The sequence below is a fragment of the Choloepus didactylus genome, chromosome 9 (assembly GCF_015220235.1).
Source record: "Choloepus didactylus isolate mChoDid1 chromosome 9, mChoDid1.pri, whole genome shotgun sequence".
NCBI lineage: Eukaryota > Metazoa > Chordata > Mammalia > Pilosa > Megalonychidae > Choloepus > Choloepus didactylus.
The window spans coordinates 127019284-127041289 of record NC_051315.1 but is presented as its reverse complement, the minus strand read 5'-3'; the positions used below and the strand labels follow the sequence as shown (position 1 = coordinate 127041289).

The following is a 22006-nucleotide window of genomic DNA, read 5'->3' as shown; positions in this document are numbered from 1 at the left end:
ACCCAAAGAAAACAAAATCAGTGTTGCCTCTTAAGATAGCATTTCTGGGTGATTTTTCACATTGTAAGGAAAGGGGATTCAACCTTCAATAGGAGCTCCTGCTGAGTTTCAGAGGAAAAGATGCTGCTTTATCACCATTTTTGCTAGACAAGAAGAATGAGAAATGAAAATAGTTCCCCTGAAAACAGCAGGGTCCTCTTGCTATAGCATGTTTTAGAATCCAGTCAGATTTAAGAGACTTTTAACAATATGTCAACTAATTATCACATAATACAGAAAGGAAATAGGAGAGAATCAATTGGAAATAAAGAAAATAGCAATGAAGGGGGGAAGCATAAACAGGTTTGTTTTCCTAGGAGAGATGTCCTCTTATAATATATAAGGGTCAAAGTAAGAAAATTGAAAGAAAAAGGAGGATACAAGAATGCATTTTAAAAGCATCAACAGCAAATACAAAGCACTGAGACACAGAAAGGGATGGGAAACATCAGTAGAAGCACATGTAGGAAATGTTCTTCCTTTCTATCCATCTCTGTCTATGAAATCAATCACACGTTTTACTCTCAGATTTCAACACCCTTGGGTGATTCAAAACTATTCATTGTGTACCCAGGGGCCTGAAAAATTCTCACTTAGTAGTCAACAACAAAATCGTTCATCAGCAGCCTTTAAATCTTTTCAATTTAGATGCTTCTGATATTATACCTGTGAAAACAAAGAAAAAGCACTGTGTTAAGAATAAATTTCCAACTTCCATTCTCAGGATATGGTTTGCTTCAAAATATACTGGTAATATGCTCATAATAAGTCCAAATACACTGCCCAAAAAATGAGAGATTTTCTTTTGGTATTGAACTGTCTAAGAGACCATTTTTCTCTTAAAGATACATGGTTTGATGGCTTTGCCAGTGTAAACTGGATGACAAAGGATGAATAACCAAGGCTCAACTCACTCAATCTAGCTTAAAATCCAGAGGTTTTTTTTTTTTTTTGAGTGCCTTATTTGCTCAATGGTTTCTGCATAAGTAAAAAGGATGAATTGAAAATACAGTTAAAAATTGCAAAAATTTATCAAAATGCAGTTTTGTGAGGACTCCCGAAGGAACAACTTCAAATGCTTTCACTGTGAACAAGCACAGCAAACACAGGAATTGATGGATTATCATTTAGGGATCAAAAATGTTTCCATGGACCTTATTCCCTACAAGGTCCTTGGACAGGGTGCCCATCCTTATGTAAAAAGGGATAACAAATGGAAAACAAATGGCTTTCCTCTCACTCTGGATTCTTACTTCCTTTCAGGCTTTGTGTGGAAAAAAGAAAAAACATATAATTGTTTTCTTCAACCCAAGTTACAGGACGAAAGGCTGGTTGAGGGATGGAAGCCCAGCGGGGAGAGCTGGTAAACATCTGCCCCCAACCATCAGCTCCCTGCCCTAAGCTCGCCCCACCGGGGGTGGCACTCTCTTCCCTTAGCCCTACCCCAGGGAAAGAAGATTATTGCCAGCTCTCTAGAGAAGGGAGCATCAGGGAGGTGCTACAAGAACATGTAGCTTGTTGCCTATAAAATTATATTTTCAGTGAGCTGCTTAAGGATATGACAAAACAGTCATCAAACAAATGGATTTTATATCCACAAGTAAAAAGCATACAAAAATCAGACATACCAAATCCATTGTTTCTAAAGATGGCAATGGCTCAGAATGTATGGAACATCTGTTTTCTCACATGCTCTTCTCTCACCCTCTTTATTTCATGGATGTGCACACACACACACACTCACACACAAAAGTTAAGTGAGGTCCTTCCAATTCGTTTTCATTCACCAGTTAATTAACTCTCAATATGTTAATAAAGGCTTAAGGGTGAGCAAAGCCATACTGGTAGCCTGTTTGTCCATTTTACTCACCGTCAACACATTTGAAAAAGTATGAAAAATTAGGAGGTTAGAGGTTTAAGAAGGGGGTGTGCATGTCTTAATTTGAATCTTTTCTGATTATTATAAGCCTTTAATCACCTTTAGGTTTTTTTATCATTAATTGTTTTATCTCTTCTTGATTATTTTTATGTCTTCTAGCTCATAAATTAAACAGATGGCAAGTGTGTCAAAATCCAAACTATAATTTATTATAAAGTTTAATACTGTTTTCATTAAACACCATTATGAAAGAGCTGAAATAAGTCTCCTTCCTAAATATGCAGAGTTTATTTTCTTGAGCATATCGGGAGGCTTGTGCCTGCCTTTCAGATAAAATAAAATATGCATCAATCTTGCTCTAACCAACCCCTCCATAATAGAGAATTTAATATGATCCATAACTGCCAGAACCCAAGGAAAAATATTGAGAGACCAGAAATATTTCTAAAGAACTTGATGTGACTTGATTTCCTCTTTAGCACAATTACTCTATGAATAGAAATTCTGCAGGGTAAGTATTTAACAAATAAGCAGTAATCAATGTCTGAGCCACAATAGCGGCCCTAAACCAGTTCTCAGCACGTTGTAGGCACTCAATATATATTGATGGATGGATGGAAGGAAGGAAGGAAGGAAAGAAGGAAAGAAGAAAGCAAGGGAGGAGGGAGGGAGGGGGGAGTGGGAGGGAGAGAAGAATCCTTAATTATGTCCTTTCTTTGCAATTTACTTTCTCAAAGAATTCTTGCCCACTGGAATGCCTGTTGCTGTTTTTTCCTAGCTCTGCATATCACTAACCACAGTTTAAACATTTGGTTTCAGGATTTGCACAGATAATGGGTAAACATAATCAAAGCAAATGGTAAGATCATGGAGCAAAGCCTTGGGTTAAATTTTACTAGTTAATTGAATTGCATTTTTCTTTCGCTAATGAGCTACTGCTAAAAAACTGGAAGGCTTTACTGAAACATTTTTTGCTAGCAAAAAAATATGTATCAATACACATATGTATGTTCCATAGCAATAAACATAAAAAATATATCATAAGACAGTTACATTTTTAGGTGCTGGATCTGTAAGGAGATCCATGATACCTAGTTAACTAAGAATAAAAAAAGCAAGTCTCAGAACAAAGTGGCCTTGATTCGACTAATGCCAAAACCACTGTATTGGTTACAAATGCTTTACAAAGGTCCTAAAGGAGGGGCACGTGGATCCCCTGCTGCTCATGCTGCCCTCTGTGTGGGAGAGCAGAGCTGGTGGGAAAGGTAATGTGGGGAGGGGCTTTCATTTGTTCCTCTCTATATTCCTGCTTGACTGTTTCACCCCAGATGTTATTTTCAAATTTGATTATATATGAAAATAAAATTGGTGAGAAAATATCATTTTACATTAATCTTAAAATATGTAAATAAAGTTTAGAGGAAAAAAAATAGACCCATTAGGATGACTTACCTTGTTATAATTAGATTTTTCTCCATTAGAGCCCAGGCAGTTTTATTCGATTTTATTAGCAATCTCTTTCAGAAGAATCTTGAGATCATTAAGCTTGGAGAGGGAAAAAAAAATAGAACTGTTCTTAAGAAACAGCTTCCAACTCTCAGTTTTGAATTGTCATTCTATGGCTTTTGCTCGGAACGTGCTCTATGGCTATTCCATTAAATAGCAAGTATGGCATCTGCCTGGAATGGGGCAGAATGAGACTAGTATGTGGGATTTCAGATACTGTTCATTGCTTACTTTCTGAAATCATACTGCTAGCAAATAATCTTTGACACCAATTAGTATGGCTTTACTAAAGATCTTTAATACCAATTGGTATTAGCTTTATTCAAATGTAGATTACCAATGGTTCCTACATAGAAATAATAAAGTGTAATGACACAGAGACATGATACATAGAAATAATATTATATGCAACTAATACTAATAAAATTATAAGATACTGATAAGTTTTGCTTTGTCAAAAGTGTATCAATAAAAAATAATATGATATTAAACTAATAAATCAAGTTTTTGCAAACAAAGGACCTCTCCTCCACCTCCCCAAGAAAACCAACACACAAATGATAAAAAGTAATTTATGTAAAAGGCACAATAAAATTATTCTCAATACATGCATATTTTATTAATTTATTACACAAGATGCAAGAAGCTAATTTAAAATTACATGGCATATTGGTATACTCGATAGAAGCTCATGGACATAAAGCAATTTCTGTGCAGTTGGTTTCTAACTTGATACATCACTCACTCAAAGAGATATCCTTAAGCTGGACTTAATTCCAGTAATAAACTCTTAACTTTTTTTTCAAAGAACAAAAAGAAGCCATAAGGCCTCATAGCTGCTTAAAATACAGCATGGTAAGACCCCCACTTACAGGTTCAAGGTCAATGGTGCATGACTTGGTTCTCTTGTATAATGAGATGGAGGAAGGTTTGATCCAGAGGGGGTTTGGGGGTGCACCCTGTGTTGACTGTAAAGCTGCTTTAGTAAGCTGCTTAAAGTAGAAAGTAAGACTCCAAGAGCTTGCCCAAGAAACAAAAAATAAACCCTACAATTCTGCATGGATGGAAAGGGGAGGGGTAGAGGGTGAAGTAGGGAAGATAAAGGAGAGAGAGGGACGGGGGAACAGGGTGAAGTGGGGATGGGGTTGGGGGTTGTGATCCAGAGAGGAGGGAGGGGGAGGGGAAGGCGCAGCGAGACCACGGGTGTCACAGAAGATTCTGTGCTGGAGACTTCCCTGCGATCCACCCAAATCATGAGCAAAATTCTACCAAAACCTACAAAATGCATGGCGTAAGTGAGTTCCTTGTGGAAACCAGCAAAGAGGCTGAGCTACACAGCCAGCTGGCTGCAAAGGAGACGGAACCTGCAAGCACTTCTCTGAGGTCTCTGGAGACCCCTGGCTTGCAGAGAATGTGGACAGCTTTCAATTATGATTCAGTTAAATGCAACTCCCTGAGCCACCCTCCTCCCATGATCCCCACTTTTCAGGCCCACTAACCCCACTGACTGTCAGCCTCACCCCAGTCTGGTTAAAGGGCTTCAGTCCAGAATTGGCTCGGCAGCTGGGGGTCAGGTCAGCCAGTCCAGTGCTCCCAGCCCTCCTCTGGCCTAGGACACCGAGGCTCCTGCCATGCTCTTCTCTTCCCACGTCCACTTTTGCAGCCCTCCATTCCCTGCAGTCCCGGGAGAAGGGTCAGCACCAAGACGTGGCTTGGGGAAGCCTTAGCCCAACCCCTAACTCGACTTTCCATCGCCTCCTTCCAAAGCCACCCCCCAAATATACCTAAGTAGTAAAAACAAAGGAAGTGCAAACAAAAATAGATTTTCTCGGTCAACACACCTACACGAGTCCCCAGCACCTCTCTTACCCCCAACCTTAAACCCCTCCTATGGGGCATTCTGATCCCGCAGAGTGGTCTTTTAAAGGAATAGATCAGATGTGTACCTCTCCAGCTTAAAACTCTGCAGAGGCTTCCCCTGGAGGGAAATGCAATCCAAACTCATCAAAGAGGCAAAAAAATTCCTCTCCCACCTCTTCTCTCTCAGATCTCCCCAATTCCCCTGCCCTCTCTGCTGCCTGGAACTCTCCACGTGTTTTCTGATTTAGGGCCTTGGCAGTTGCCCATCCCTGCTCTCCACTAAAACAGATATGAGCAATCTGTTGGATGCAGGCCAGATATTGCAAAGAAAATTGTTATTGCTTTTTAATCCTACACAATTCAGCTACAAAATGCTCCTATACGCAAACCACTTAACAAAGGGTCCCTTCATGAAATTCGGGGCCTGTGTCTGCTTCGACAATACTGAACCCAATGCAGGGCAGCCACTCAGTAAATATTATGGGTTGCATGGCTTAAGCACAGATGCAGCAGGCATATGTTTAAATATAGATATATGATGTGGGGAAACAAATGTGTGGCATGAGTTTCCACAGTCTAATACAAATACTTGACTTAGAACCCTATTCCTTATTGTTCCTTTCATACATGCCCTTAATATTTTTCATATCTCCTTTAACCTTTAAAAATATCCAGCACTCTACTTTTCCCTTGTGGTTGTTTGAAGCTACATGTACCCCAGAAAAACATGTTCTTAAATCTAATCCATTCCTGTGTGTGTGTAAATCCATTATAAGTAGGACTTTGTGATGAGGCTACTTCAGCTAAAGTGTGGCCCACCTCATTCAGGAAGGGTCTTAATCCTTTTACCAGAATCCTTTATAAGAAAATGAAATCCAGACAGAAAGACAGAAAGCCACGGAAGCAAGAAACTGAAATCAACAAAACGCAAAAGAAGGGAGAGACAAGCAGATGCCACTACGTGCCTTGCCATGTGACAGAGGAGCCAAGGATCGCTAGCAGCCAGTCTTCAGGAAGAAAGTATCTCCCTGATGATGCCTTAATTTGGACATTTTCCCAGCCTCAAAACCATGAACGAATAAATTCCCATTGTTTAACGCACCCCATTTCATGGTATTTGCTTTGAGCAGCCTAGGAAACTAAAACATCTCTCTCCACTGATTACAATTACAATACACATTCTGCAAGATCATTAGCAAACAGACATTTGATGCTAATGACATCAGAGTATTTCCAGCCCCTTGGTTAAAAATCAATAGCAACAACACCAGAATCAGAATAGCTACAATAACATATACTGTTGTGCAGCAGCGTGTCTCCAAAGATGGGCTGCTACCAGCTCCTTCCTCCTGTACACACAGGTCAATCCCACTTCAAGAGGTGGAGTCTCCTCCCTGACCCAAATCCACCTGGCCTATGACTGCTTTGACCAATAACACCCTGGTGGAAGTGACACCACTTCAGTTCAAGGCCTAGTTTTTGACACTGGCAGTTTCAGCTTCTTTACTCTTGGAGCCAGCCACTCTGCAGGACTGACAGAGACCATCAAGCTGTGACAAGCCCAAGCCCCACAGAAAGGCCCAGAAGGATGAGATTTCACATGGGGAGAGGGAGGCCACAGGGAGGGGCACCAAGACACCAGATGTCCAGTCCTCATCCTGCCTGGTCAGCAGCTGAATCCAGCCCAGTGAGAAAACCCAGCTGACACCACATGGAGCAGAAGAACCATGCAGCTGAGCCCTTCCTGAACTCCTGACCCACAAAACCATGAGCAAAATACAATGTTTGTTTGAAGCCACTGAATTGTGGGGCAGTTTGTTATGCAACAATCAAGAACCAAATTGTGACTAAAGCATTTGATTGTCATCACAGAATCAGTATCATCCTGATTCATTGACTCCAACTTATAGGTCAGGCAGTTTCAAGGGAAGAGAAGGAAAAGAAGACTGAAGGAAGAGAAGAGTTACTCTGGAGTGGGCACCAGGTTATGCCAGGCACCTGGCATTGACCCACTGTCCCAATCATCAACAAAATGATCATCAACAAGAGCATCCAAGTTCAGGTCATGAGGCCCATAAAAACATGGGTTTGAGTTTCACAAAGGCTGGGGGTAAATAACACAAATAAATAAACAAGAATGAGTCAACTGGATATTCTCATGTTAAAGCTTCATGCAGGGCACCTTTTTTTCATTTATTCTTTTAACAAACATTTATTGAGACCCTACTCAGCAAGGTATTGGGTGCTGAAGATTCTGCCAAACCAGACAAACACTGTCTAGCTGTCAAATATCACTGGGGGAGTCTGTGAATGTCTCCAGTCAGGATGCAAGTCTCAAAATACTGTGATAAAAGACCCACTATCACCTCCTCTTCAGAGCCTGGCAGGAATCCAGCATTTATGGATTGGCTGTAATTTCAGCTGATCCTAACCATAATTTCTGGCTACCCAGCACAGGGTGGGGATGGGCATACTCTCCCTAAGCCTCACAGTCACATATCCACACAAGCATTCACCAAGCCTTTCAAATTAAACAGGTAACAAATTAGAGCAGCTTTGTAAAAGGCCACGAGGCTGCCCTGTAATTGAAAGCATCTTTCACCTGTCTCCACAGCCGAGCAAAAGAGAAAAGGGGGTGCCTGGTTAGATAGGGCCCAAAAGAGATTCTAGATATTATGGAATTGGGGCTTCCAGACTATTCCCTGTACAGGTAAGGAGCATGAGAAGTGGTTCCAATCTAGCAACCAGCCCCTACAGACAAGAAGAAATCTCAATATGGATCAGAGTCAAATCAGTTATTTTTTTCCAAACAGTTAACTTATTTTATTTTCTAACCAAACTGCTGGCCTCTAGCTGAAAGCTCAAAGATAATAAAGATAAAAAATATTTCCCAAACTATAGAGACCCTTACCTTTGTATCCAGCTGTCTAAACCGATGCTTCATTCTGTAAGGAAGTTAAAAAAAGAGAGTGAGCAAGAGAGAGACAGATAGAGAACAATTTAGAAAGGGCTCTTAAGCTTCATTTTACAGTCTTTTAAAGAACAGAATAGGGATCATTTTCATTTTCAACTACATCAAGGGCTAGCTGTGTTCACCCTTCTGATTTTCTTCCTAATACCCAAACAAAGCCAAATTCCTCTCTCACTCCAGTTAGAAGTACAGCAAATAAAAGTTACTTCTGCTACTGGGTGGTAGAAAATGGCTTCTAAGTTCTGTCCCCACCTTCCAAAACCAAGATCTCAGAGCCCAGAAACAGAGGAGAGCTTAGGGCTTCCATTTGTTATTCAAAGAAAAAGAACGTGCCATGCTTCCTTCAAGAGCTGTGTCAAACCTAACAAAGGCATCAGTCTTGCCTATTTGTTAGAGTGGATTTTGAGGTGTGTTTTGAACTCACAGTAAGGGAGACATCTGTCTTAGGGGTCTTAATGCTCACGATAAGAGCAGCACGTTCTCAGGTTCTGCATAGCACACTACTTGTGGACCACCACTGGACTGAGCTGTGACTTATCTATGGGATGTTTATAATACCCCCTCATAATTCATAAACACTGCTCAGGAGTCTGTAAAAGATCAGCCAGATAGTTTCACAACCTCCTTATCTCCCTAATTCTTCAGCCCATGTTCTCTGGATCTTCCCAGAGCCCACCTCTGCCCATGGCAGAGGGACCCAAGCTCTTGTTACCTGCTTCCACACCTCAGGCTCCAGACACCTTGTTCTTCCCCAGGCCCTTGGAGGACCATCAGGATGGTGACAACGAGTGGATGGCCTGGCCCCTCCTTGCAAGGCTAACCTACTTAGGTGTTTATCCTCTTCAGTTGCATGGGTGATATCTTTTTGGTGCTACTGCTCTCTGCTGCATATTCTTTTTACAGGGCATGTTCTCATAAGCTGCCTACATTTTGCTGGCTTACGCACAAAAGGGGAGCCTTGCAAAGCAGAAATGGAACAACTGACATACTCTTCAGAAGTGTCGTTGGCTTTGGTGTGGATCTTAACAAGGTAATTTTCTTTCATGACACCTTCCCATGCCAGAGTTTCGTTGTCCTCATTTTTGACACCTAGAATAGTGACACAGAGAAAAACATGCAAATTGTTTCATTTGCCCCTTGCTTCTTAAATCAACACCTACTAGGACTTTTGTGTCTCTCTGGTACAAGAAGATTAGATTTGCCCATTACAGGCTGATCTCAGAAATATTACTTAAGATTGACAACAGCAGAGCAATGGAATATTAATGAATTTCTTGGGAAGTATGAAGAATTGGAGTGGCCTGCATGAGATAGGAATGGTATCTTTATTCTAAATAGAGATCGATCCAAATCTTTTCTGTGTGTTGTGTGACTTAGGAAAATCATTGCACTATTTCTACACTCTTCTACAAACCTCTTTCTCCTGTCTTTTCCTATCAGCCTGTAGCACTCCCTTTAGTATTTCTTGTAGCACCAGTCTCTTATTCACAAACTCGCTCAGTGTCTGTTTGTCTGAAAATATTTTAATCTCTCCCTCATTTTTGAAGGACAGTTTTACCAGATATAGAATTTTTGGTTGGCAGTTATTCTCTTTCAGTATCTTAAATATTTATCACTGTCTTCTCGCCTCCATGGTTTCTGTGGAGAAATCTGTGCAAAGTCTTATCGAACTTCCCTTGTATGTGATGGATTGCTTTTCTCTTGCTGCTTTCAGAATTCTTTGTCTTCAACATTGGACAATCTGATCAGTAAGTGTCTTGGAGTAGGTGTATTGGGGTCTATTCTGTTTGGGGTACGCTGTACTTCTTGAATCTCTAACTTTCTGTCTTTCATAAGAGTTGGGACATTTTCAGTGATTATTTCTTCTATTATTCTTTCTGCCCCTTTTCCCCTCTCTTCTCCCTCTGGGACACCCATAACACATATATTTGTGTGCTTCATGTTGTCACTCAGCTCCCTATGGCCCTGATTGTACTTTTCCATTCTTTTCACCATCTGTTCTTTGGGGTGTATGAATTCAAGTATCTGGTCTTCCAGTTCACTGATCCTTTCTTCTGCCTGTTTAAATCTACTGTTGTATCCCGCCACTGTCTTTTTCTTCTCTTCCATTATGCCCTTCATTCCCATAAGTTCTGCCATTTGTTTTTTCAAGTTTATGACTTCTTTATGGTCATCAGTGTCTTCCTTATATTGTTCATCTCTTTTGCTATACCTTCCCTCAGTTCATTAACTTGATTTTTGAATTCATTTAGGAGATTTGTTTGAACATCTTTAATTAGTTCTTACTTCAGTTCATTGAATTGATTTAGCATTAGTTGCCTCAACTCCTGTATCTCAGTTGAACTATTAGTTTGTTCCTTTGGCTGGTCCATATTTTCATGTTTCCTAGTACGGCTCATTATCTTGAGCTGTCTAGGCATCTGACTTTCTTGATTAGTTTATTCTGGAGTTTGTTTTCACTCTTTCACCTAGGGTTTTCTGGTCGGTTGGCTTTGTTCTGTAACCTTTGGTGTTTAGTTCAGCTTATTCTAGGCCTCTTAACTTAGGTTCTATTCAGTTGATCGGAGTTTTTCATTGCTTGTTTTTCTGTTTCTTGCCCTGCCTCTATGTAACCTTTTGGGTGATGGTCTCCTCAGATGTGGTCAACCCCAGTCAGGTTTTCCCAGTCCAGAGAGGCCCTGGTCTCAGGAGGAGGGTATAAAGTTTCCTTGAGAATGAGACCCTCCTGCGAGGCCTTTAGACTCTGTGCTTCTCCTATGCTGTCCAGCAGGTGGCACTTGCCAGCCCGCAGCTTCCCACCAGCATAAGCAGGTGTGAAGCCTTTAGTTCTCCAGGTGACCCTGACCCTGTCCGGGGCGTGGCTGACTGAAGCTGGTTTCTGAATTCCAGCCCCTGGGGTCTGAGTTCCCAGAAGGAGGGCTGCCACTGGAGCTTGGCCACGCCCCCCTTTTCTTGGGAAGTTATGGTGTTTAGGGAATTTTCTCCATCACTAGACTTACTGCTTTGTCTCTCAGAGCTATCTTAGCTCTGCTCTCGCCTGGGCCCAAATTGCAAATCTTTGAGGCTTTCTGTAATGGGCTTCTTAGAATAGTTATTTTTTAAAAAAGAGAAAAGATTTTAAAAAAAAAAGAAAGAAAGAAAAAAGAAAAAGAAGGGCCCGGTATGAACTATTTACAGTCCTTGCAGTTCTGGTGGGCTATTGAGATGCAAAAAGACAAGGAGTTGAAGGCGATCAAGGAATAATCAAGAAACCAGAAAAAAACAGCTTTTTAGAGAAGGGCCTAGCCCCCTGGGTTTGCAAATGTGCCTGATTATGTTTGAGCCTGGCCCTTTTCTGTATTATGTTTACCCCCAACTCCAAAAGTCTGTTTTTATTTCTATTTTTTGCTGTTTTTGCTAGCCCTATCTCCTCTCCACAGGGCTGACTGCTCCTAGATTTTCCAGTTTCTGGTCTCGGTTTATCGGAGTTGTTAATCAGAGCTGCAACTGCAGTTCTCCCTCCTGGTTCTCAGCACAACAGCCCCCTCCTCCCTCGGGATTGTGCCTGACAGAGAGGGATGCAGGCCCCCTGGCCGCAAGAACTTACAGATTTTGCTGATCTCAGCTGCTCCATGAATTTGTGAGTGTTGTATGAAGTATGTCCAAACTCAAATTCCTCTGCGGTGTCCAGTCCACGCAGTTCCTGGCTACCTACCAACTGCCCCAGAGGACTAATCAAAACCCACACCTCACCACTCCACCATCTTGCCCTGCCCCCCTTCTGTTCTCATTGCACTATTGAAGTTAATTTCTCCCACTGGAAAAGTGCTCCTCTTCCATTTGGATGATGGAAAAATGCTAAATTAATCATGCAGTCGGATAATTACGGGTGGAGTGCCAACTCTCAACCTGAACCTTTGGAGGAAACAAAACTAAGTTCCCAACACAGCTCCTGCCCTCATGAGTGTGAGTTGGGTGTGGACCACAAGGAGAATTCTTACTCATAGTCTTTTCCTCTCACCTAAGCCTGGACTGGGAAATTGGCATGGAGCGTGTTCCAGCAAAAAATTTAACTCACTTTCTTATAGTGCCTGGACCTTTTGGATTGGCAGGCAAACAAAAGAAGATAAACACATAGCCAAAGTTTAGGGACCAGTGTGATGGACGTCAGGCTTCCTCATGAATTCACGGGACAGGAAAGCACATATGTGTCTCCAGGTGTTCACTTGGAATAAATTTATCCAGTTTTTACTTTTAAATTACTGTTCAAATTTGTTCTTCTACATGTTAGGGTGTAGGAACAATTATAAGATCTTCTTGGGTGAAAAAGAAATTAACCGGGGGTCAAAGACAGAACCAATATGCAAGTGGCTAAATTTGAGCAGATCCTGTGTGTCAAATATTAATTTAGTTTTAGATGGCATTTATTCACTTTAGAAGATACTCCCTAACTAAATTCCTTTAAACTGCATCTTTCCCAGCAAAGGAGTTTCCAATGGTTTTTCCTCAAACTAAATTGTGCATAGAAATCCAATAGGAGTACTGAAAAATCAACACACAGAGGACATATTCTCCCGAGCTTAGATGGTGAAAGAGTGAGAACAACTATAACCAAGAAAAAAATGCCCAATCTCTCTCTCAGTCAAAGAAATGCTAGTTGAAACTACGGCACGTAATTTTTCACCAACAAAACTGGAAAATTAGCAGGGTCTAAAATAATGACTATACCTTGTTTTTGGCAAGGATATGGAGAAATAGACCTCTCATATCATGGGAAAAACCTGTAAACTGTTACAGCCTTGGAAGTGAAGGTGCAGGAAGCAGGGAAGGTGGGGGCAGGCAATATGTAAAGCCTTAAAAACGAATATAACCTTTATGCAGAATTCTCTTCTAGAAATAACTCAAAGAAAAAACATGAACGTGCTCAAAAATGAATACATGGAACTATTTATCCCAGTGTTATATGCTAACAGAAGAGTCAAAGCAATTTACATGTCTAACCACAAGGGCTGATAAAATTAATTATGGTACAGCCATAGGCTGGAATATTCCACAGTTAAAAAATTGTCATATCAATTTCTATTTACGGACATGGAAACTGTTCACAATATATTACTAGTTGAATGAACAAATTAGATTATGAATGTGTGTGCACAGAGCAATCTAATTATTATACCTCCATCCAGGAATAATAGAATAAATACCAGTATGTTTATCTCTGGATAGTGGGTTACATGTACCCTTACTCTTTCTGTATTTTTCAAACATTCTAGAATGAATATAGACTGTTTTTATATTCATGAAAAATAATACATTTTATAGAAATGCAATCAGGTAGTATACCTTTTTATTATTGTTTGAAGAAGTCAGCATCAATAATACCAAAAATAAAATTGTGTTCTATCTGTTCTGAAAGTTATTTGCAAAATCTTGCATTTCTAAGCAAGAAGGACAATTTCAAAATTAAATCCCAAGACTTCCCCACCACCTGGAAACAGATTCCAGTAAACTGAGGGAATGAATTGCCAACCGGAGACACTGGCAAGCACAAGGAGGGCTGTGGATCCTGGAATCACCAGTCCTCCTAAAGGGGAAGCAGATGAGCAGGCGGTGACCAGCTGTCCCAGGTTGTCTCCCTGAATGACCCAGACTCACAGTGAGCTCTCCTGTCAGCACCCGCCTATCCTTCTTGGTCTCTCAGCCCCCTCTACTGCTTTTTTCCTTCCTGAGAATAAGAACTGTGTGAAGGAGGGAGCATGTCAACGACTCACACTGTTTCCCTAATTGTTCAGAGAACAACCGCCCTCCCAGCAAGCACCAGGGGACAGGTGCACAAGGGGATGGGTCCGTGAGCCCATGAGCACCACCATCTTCCCAGAAGTCACCGGGCATTGGATCCATGAGCACAATCGCCTTCCCAGAAGGCACTGGGGGACTGTCCAGATTAATGTCATTCATAAACCGCGTGATACAACCTTTCCAATCTATCTGTTTCCTTCCTCGAGCTGAATCTCCTTTCTGTTTGCTGGCCAAATTGGGGGGGTTTGTTTCCGTTTTATGTTCATGTTGTGTTTAATCATTAAGTAAGTCTTGGGGGAATGCAATGCATTTTGTCCTGCCTTCTCAACCCCATCCTGAATCTGGAAGACTGATTTGTTCTTATTTATACACTGAGTTTCTTGATTCCACTCTCCCAGACTGAGCATTCTGTGTGTTTGGAGAATGGACCTTCCTCCAGTACGGTCCCCCTCTGTTCAGCCATCCCCACCCAACCTGACTCACCTGAATCCCACCCGTGTTGGGGAAGTCACTCCCTCAGAGGCCATTCATTTCCTTCCCGGAAAACACTAATAGCTACGCACTTTGTTGTTTGCCTTTTCTCCGGGACCACTTAGAAAAATATGAAACCTGTGAGCCTTGTATTATCTGAAGGCTTCTCTGGGTCCCTGAAGTCTTCTCCCAGGCCCCTTGAGCATCGTCCATGACATGGTTTCGAGCCAGCCCTGAGGCACGTCATAACATTAAGCACTGGCCCTCTGGTTCTTGGGCGAGGTCTATGAGTACATCAGATTCCACATTTGAAATTCCAATTCCCATCCCTGATATGAAGACTTCTCAATCTTTTAGTTAGAAATGACTCACTTTGTCTTCCAAGGCAAAATGATGGGGAGAGAAGACAGCAATGTATCCAAATTGTCAAAACACTTTTCTTCATTAGGAAAGGCAATTACATATGTGTGATAGCTAATGACATTCCCAAAGTGACATTTAATATCTTGAAATCATGCTGTTCAAAGAGTTGACGAGGATGATTCCTTATCCATGTACATCCTGAAAGCCAGCTTCTAGGGATCACAGCTCCAGAGACGGCACAGATGGATGTTATGTTCAATATTTAAGGTCATATTTGTGTGATCTTTCCTCCATTTCTAAATAGTTAAAAGAACTCCACAAAAACATGATGGTTCTTGGCAAGTTAAATTTTTTTTCATTGCTAATAATCATCATGTCTAAATCAGTAAAATTCATATTTTTACTTCTGAATCATCAAAATAATTGGAGGCGCTACTGAAAGTTTGGGAATGGTCAGCCCTAAAAATCATATGAACGCAAGGATGGCAGTCAATGACCATTTTAAAGACCAGAGCATAACACATATCCAAGATCTCTGGGAAGACACGCTGCAAATAGTATGAGCAATGCATGAACAAAGCAGTAAATATCTAACTCATCATGGCAAAAATCAACATGGACTATATGACCTTATCCTTTTAATTATTTATACTGTATTCTCTCTTATTTTATACCCTTCCTAAACTGCCCTCAACATCCTTTTTCTTTTCCATGTAACAAAGACTTTTTTGCTTTTGACCACTAGTGCTTTGGCATGTGAGATGGGGGGGGGGGGGGTACACATCTCAAAACCACTTGCCCAATACCCTCAAGTGACTCTTCTCCAAGTCACAAGTCAAACACCACGGTCTGAAAGGCTTCATTTTCAATTAAATCAATCTGAGGATCTCCCCAGACCCGGCCCTGGGAGTTTTGGGTTTGTTTCCATCTTGAGGGAACCTTCTCAATCAGCAAAGAGACACCGTGATGCATGTTCCATGATTCATGTCACCGTTTCTTACACTATCATGTCTTGTGTCTACAATTGTTCCCTCCCCTGGGTCTCAAGACAGCACATCATGACACCTTAGGCCAGAGGAGGGGACTGGGTGGGGGACACGGGGATACGCCCGAGGTCTTCCACTGGTGTCTCTTTAACCCCAGCCCTGTGGTAGCCTAGCTCCTCTCCTCTTGTCCTCTGAATTCCCCTTTCTCTGAGCACACCTCACTCTCTGTGGGCCGAGCCCAGCCCCCCTTGCCTGACTAATTTTAACTCATCCATTGGGTCACTCCCTCCTCCAGGAAGCCTCCCCAGATCTTCTACGAGGCTATCATTCTCTAAATTAGTAATTCTCTAAATTAGTACTTCCCACATTGCTTAATGAAGGCTTTTCAATTTCATTCTTCTCTCTTAGATTATAAACCCATCTGAGAGTAAGAATAACTTCTCTCTGATTTAATGCTGTATCCACAGTACCCAGCTGCCAGGTGGTGGGCATTTGCCAAACATTTGTGTTTTTTTGTTTGTTTGTTTGTCTTTGTTTTTTGTTTTGTTTTGTTTTTTGAAATTAATGCTGCCAGGCATCCTTAACTGCCCCCCATACCATCTACCACATCTATTTGTTCCTGGCTGTCTCCCCAGAATTAAGAGAGGATATTTGTTGAAGGAATGACTACCTCCTGCAAAATATGGCTGCTTTTACAGTATATCTTCGCAGTGCTGAGAGTATGTCCATTTTTCAAGCTTAGACTTGCTTGCCTATGTCACAATTTCCATCCTCCTTATCCTCACTCCACTTTTAAACCCAGAGCTGCAAGAAATGTGATGTAGATTTTACAAAACTCTTCCAAAGTGAACTATGGTGGGAAATGAGGTCAGTAGGCAATTGCTTTCGGAACTTATCAGATTCTAAATTTTATCCCCCCATTTAGATACTTTATGAGAATTTTTCCCATTGGTTCTGGTGCCTTTCTAGGATACAGGTGACAAGACTAATTGAATAATTCATAAATATTGAGAAACCATTTCCCAAATTGCTAAAGACCATTTTCTGGAACGGAATTTACTCATTTCTCTAACACTCTATCACAGAGCCTGCTCAGAAGTGAAGGGCTCAGGAAGGGTTTTTATGAAGGTAGGAAAACAGAGCAGCTCTTCATAATACTCATGAAAATAAATAAATTTTGGAAAAGTCACAAAGAAAAATCATCTAAGTACTAGGCAAGATGAAGACGCAGTTTCTATTTACATTGTCTACTAGTTTAGGATCAAGTATAATTGTCCACTTGTTTCTTATCTTGTTTAGGATCAAGAAAGGCATAGCCAGGGTCAGCCTGTATATTGAGGGCTTCCCAATGAAGGATGCAGTTATAAAATTTCTAATTGTTCAATGCATTAAAGAAAATGTGTGCTTGCTCAGAACTACCTGGCTAGAGAAATGTTTCATTTCTAGTATTGTCACATCTAAGTTTAATAAAGTAGTTGAGTTCATGAGAGGTAAGTCCCATGCACACTGCTCCAACAGCCCCATTCATTTCTGCTGTTAATACCTGGGAGGTTGGTGGTGGGGGTGGGTAGCAAGGATCTTGCCTTCCTTTGATGGGACAATTTTGGGGTGCGGGGAGTCACTCTTGGGGGAGCCGCCCGCTGCAGGCACATCCTGTTTGTTCAGATAATACTTGGCATGGGAGAGGCAAAGGGTGGCCCCAGGTCCCTCCCATCCCTGGGTGTGCCCCTTTAGCCACGTGAGGTTGCTGCTGTCCCCAGCAAGAGGCACAGTCTGCTTCCCCACCCCCTTGCATCCGGGCAGGCTTTGTGCCTCACTTTGACCAAGAGAACACGGCCGAAGTGATGCCTTGAGATTTTCTGAGCCAAGGTCTCCAGCCTCCACTTTCGCAGGAACCCAGGCTCCGGGTGTGGGAGCCTGAGCTGGGGAAGAAGGCAGCAACCGGCTGCCAGCCCCAACCAACCCCGGGTGCCTGAGTGTGGGCATTGGGACCAACCTGACCCACACTATGGGGAGCACAGTCCAGCCATCCCTGAGCCCTGGCAATAGAGCCACCCACCCAATCATGAGCAGATAATGGTTGTGTTCCAAGCTACTAAATTCCAGGGTGGTTTGTAACACAATAAAGTAGAATGGAGCCACTTAAAGTGGCCCTTGTGTGATTACCTTCTCCATGAGGAGGCTGAAAATGGAGCCCTGCAGGTGCCCAGCTTACGCCATCACAGGCCATTAGGCGCCCCCTCCCTATAAGCAGCATAGGGCCACTTCGTGACTTTTGGGGGACCCTAGGATGGCAACCAAACTGAGTCTGGAACCACCGGGCTTCCCGGAATGCAGGACCTGCAGTTTTACAACCGGGACTTATCTGGGGAAATGGGGACGAGTTGGTCACCCTAAATGATGGGGACGAGCTGGTCACCCTAAATGGATGCAGGGGTCACAGGACTCTCAGTGCTAGAATAGGGACATCCCCAGCAAACCGGGACAAATTGGTCACCCCCAGTCCTCAGCATGTTTGCTTTCGTGGGCCCTTTTCCTTCATAAAGAAAATATTAAAAATCATATTTTAAGACCAAGTGGTTATGAAGACAAATATGTTGATATTATAAATGAAAACGTTTTCTTCAGCCTAAAAGTTCATTTTTTTTCTTCTGATTTTAAAAGAAATTAAAGTGTTTTTGTGGGCCCCTAAGGTAATGTGGCCCCTAGCACCGGGACAGCTGTGCCTGAAGAAGTCGGCCCTGCAGCTACGTCCCCCAGACCCCGCCTCTGGGAGACATATCCCCCAGAGAACAAATTTTAAAGATGCAATGGAAGACAAAAACCACGTTGTGTGTTGTCACCAAACCACACACACAAAAAACTTGTTCAATATGCTGTTTACATTATTATGATTTTGTCCAAAAGTCATTCCCCCAAATACAGCTATCCCAGAAGATATACAACACTTTCTTAATCTGCTATTAATTCTAAGTAATTCATTGGCCAGAGTGATGCCTAATCCTTACGGAGAGGCAGACGCGGGCTGTGAAATATCCGTGACTAATTCCTGCCTCTTGAAGTGTGGACCAGGCAGGCTTCCCTGAAATGAATCACTGCTTTGCCCCCAAACATAAACGAATAAACCACTCACAGCAAGCAGAAGATTGCACGTTTTTCTCCTTGCAGCAACACTTGAAACACTTCTTGGCCATCATGTAGAAGTAAGCAAAGATGACGAAGGGGAAGGGGATGTTGAGACGGTTGCAGTACTCCTGCACCAGGAAGTACCTCTGGAACTTCCAGACCTGGTCGTTGTTCTCCTGGACGGTGCCCACGGTGTAGCTGGCAGAAGGGGAGAAAAGGCCGAGCCTCAGCATTTAACTGCCAAATACGACAATACTGACATTAAACGACTACTTTGTTTCAGACAGAAGAGAAGAAGCCATATGATATGAGGGCTAGAAAAACATGGCACCCGTTCGATTCATGCTGGGACCCAGTGGCACCTGCTTTTGTGTGTATTTAATTATTTTATTGAGGTTTAACACAAAGACAGTAAAGTCTGTGTAAAGTGCAATGAAGTTCACAGATTGATGGGTTTTTACATATGGGTACCCCAGAAGAAAACAGAACGTTTTCAGCACCCAGAAGCTTCCCTCTTGCCTCTTCCCAGTGAAGAGGTAACCACAGTTCTGTTTTCTATCATGATTAATTGGTATTGCCTGCTCTTAGATTCTGTACAAATGACATAATATTCTTTTGTGCCTGGCTGCATTCACCCAACATTATGTCTGTGAAATCATCTGTATCTTTACATGCATCAGTCGTTTGTTCTTTTTTTAATCATGAAAAATCGCCAATGATCTTTAAAATTATTTTTATTTCAAGATTTTTTAAGGATTTTCTTTTTTTTAATTAGTTTTATATTGTGCTAGATACAAATAAGTCCAGGATGTCAACTGTCTTAGGAATAATTTGCCCCTCCTCTATCACTTGGAAACAATCTGGGAAAACAGTTTGCTGGTCTCTGTCAAGGGTCTTAAAAATGGTCATCCCTTTGACCCAATGACTTCACTTCTGTGAATTTCACCTATGCATAAAGGAGAGAGTGAGAAAAGAAAAAGTAGAAATGGATAGATGCACAAGGCTTTCCCCAAAGCACTATAGGGAACAGCTGCTTCACCCCCTACCCCAAGAGAAAGGAGCAATCTAAATGTTCAACACTAAGAAAATGCTAACCCATATAATTACATTACGCAGCCATTAAAAATTAGGTTGATGGATAACTTTTATAATCGGGTGAAATGCTTATATGTTAAGTGAAAATAATTAAGCTACAACTTATACTTCCAACATGATGTCACCACGTAAATCTCAATTCACAGGGAAAAATACATCGCGTCATTAGTGGTGGCCTGGTCTGGCACCACATGGTGGGTGTTCTTTATTCTCTTTTCCAAATGTCTTCAAAGCACTGTGCCACGAGCATGAGTTATTTAATTAGAAAAATGCTTACTCGGTTCTTACCAAAAACTGATTACATCAATGATTTTTTCAGTTACAAACTAAACCAAAACTATAAAATATAAAACAACAAGCACTTCTTAGATGCCAGACACCTAAGAAGTATTAATTGGCTTAATCTTCACAACAATTCCATGATGTAAATCCTATTCTCATCTACAATTAAAAGATCAGGGACCTGAGACACAGAAAGGGTAAGCAAATTATCTGAGTCATCAAACTAAGAAGTGATGAAGCCAGGATTTGGCAATCCTGGCCAAGCATCTTCAGTGTCACCACTACGTGATACCACCTCATAGAACAGAACGTGAAATATTTGAGATGTGCTAAATTTCAAAAGGATGTGATGTGGCTACTTCGTAAAACCTGACTACGTAATATTTTTATACCTGGTGAAGTTTGGCCATCCAAGATATTTTTATTACTAGCATCATATGTCTTCAAGAGCCAAAGAAATGGCAATGAGCCATTTGAAATCTTCCACATTTCAAATGGGGAAGTTCATTTCTCAGTATTCTGGGTAAAACTTCAGAGGCCATACCGGAAGAAGGTGGCGAGGCAGAGGGGCTGAACCTGCTTGTTGCGAGACCGTATTCTTGTTTCTTGGGTCTTATGGTACAAGATTTAAATATATTAAGCCAAGAAAAGATTCTAGATACAAGCAAAACACAAACCTTCACGGACAATAGTTGTGGCCTGCTCAGCCTTTCTTATTTCAGAGTTTAATGATGAACTGGACAGCTCTCAGGGATAGCCTGTCCTGGATTCTGTGGAGGGCAGGCTTTGGAAGCAAGCGCCTCTTGAATGGGTGTGGTCTTCAAAGAAAAGAGGATTAATATTTACTGGGCATCAACTACATGTCAGTTCCTATACTAAACATTTAAAATGGCAACAGCAATCTTATGCAGCAGATTTCCTAGGTGAAAAGCAGGCAGGACTGGGATGCCTTCGAGTGTGACAATTTGAACCCAGCAGTTAGCCTGGCGTTTCTCCCAGATGTAGGTCAGGTTGCTTTCAGACTAGTAACAAGCATCATTATCCATCCCTCTCTAGTTCCTGGCTGGCCTTGATGTCTGCAAAGGGAACTGCATGCTTCTGACTCTGCAGTAAAAAGGATGATGGCCACGGCCCAGGTCAAGGACAGCCAGGAACCTGCCACAAATCACAGCTTACTACTTCGTATCAGACCAACCATAACCGTGCACATTACTATCCCAAGGAGCACCTTAAAATATTAGGTATCTAGTCAAAAATCGATTATACTGACTACCTCTTAGACGCAAACACACACAAAAAAACAAAGGCATCCATTTTAGTGCACCTAATGTTGTTCTCTGAGGCTTTACCCAAAAGGAGTTAATAAATCCCCTTGAGGGGAGGACCCAGCCCTCCTCTTGGACATGGAGGGTGCTTCGAGCAGGGGAAGGCATTGTCTCTGGAAGGCTGGCCTCCCTCTTTCTTGGCGTGGTCAGACACGTAACAACAGCTGGGAAGGACCCAGGGAGCAATATCAGCGTCTTAGCCTCACTGGGCACTTGGAGACAGTGAAAAACACCTCATGTCCTCTAGATCTTCTAGAACAGACTCAGCCAACTACACCTTGGGGGCTAAATCCAGCCCCACCTCTGTTTTTGTAGAGCCCATGAG

At 41.9% G+C, this 22006-nt stretch overlaps 1 protein-coding gene across 1 annotated transcript in view; it reads right to left on the bottom strand.

Annotated features, from left to right (window-relative positions):
• Window positions 1-3400: 3400 nt before the first annotated feature.
• TRPM8 (transient receptor potential cation channel subfamily M member 8) overlaps window positions 3401-22006 on the bottom strand; it is a 140812-nt gene continuing 122206 nt past the window's right edge. Inside the window, exons 22-25 of the mRNA XM_037849528.1 lie at window positions 18987-19177; window positions 9245-9344; window positions 8196-8229; window positions 3401-3463 (exon numbers count right to left, since the gene is read on the bottom strand). Coding sequence (XP_037705456.1) covers window positions 3413-3463; window positions 8196-8229; window positions 9245-9344; window positions 18987-19177 — 376 coding nt within the window. The 3' untranslated portion in view covers window positions 3401-3412. The remainder of the gene's footprint in view (window positions 3464-8195; window positions 8230-9244; window positions 9345-18986; window positions 19178-22006) is intronic.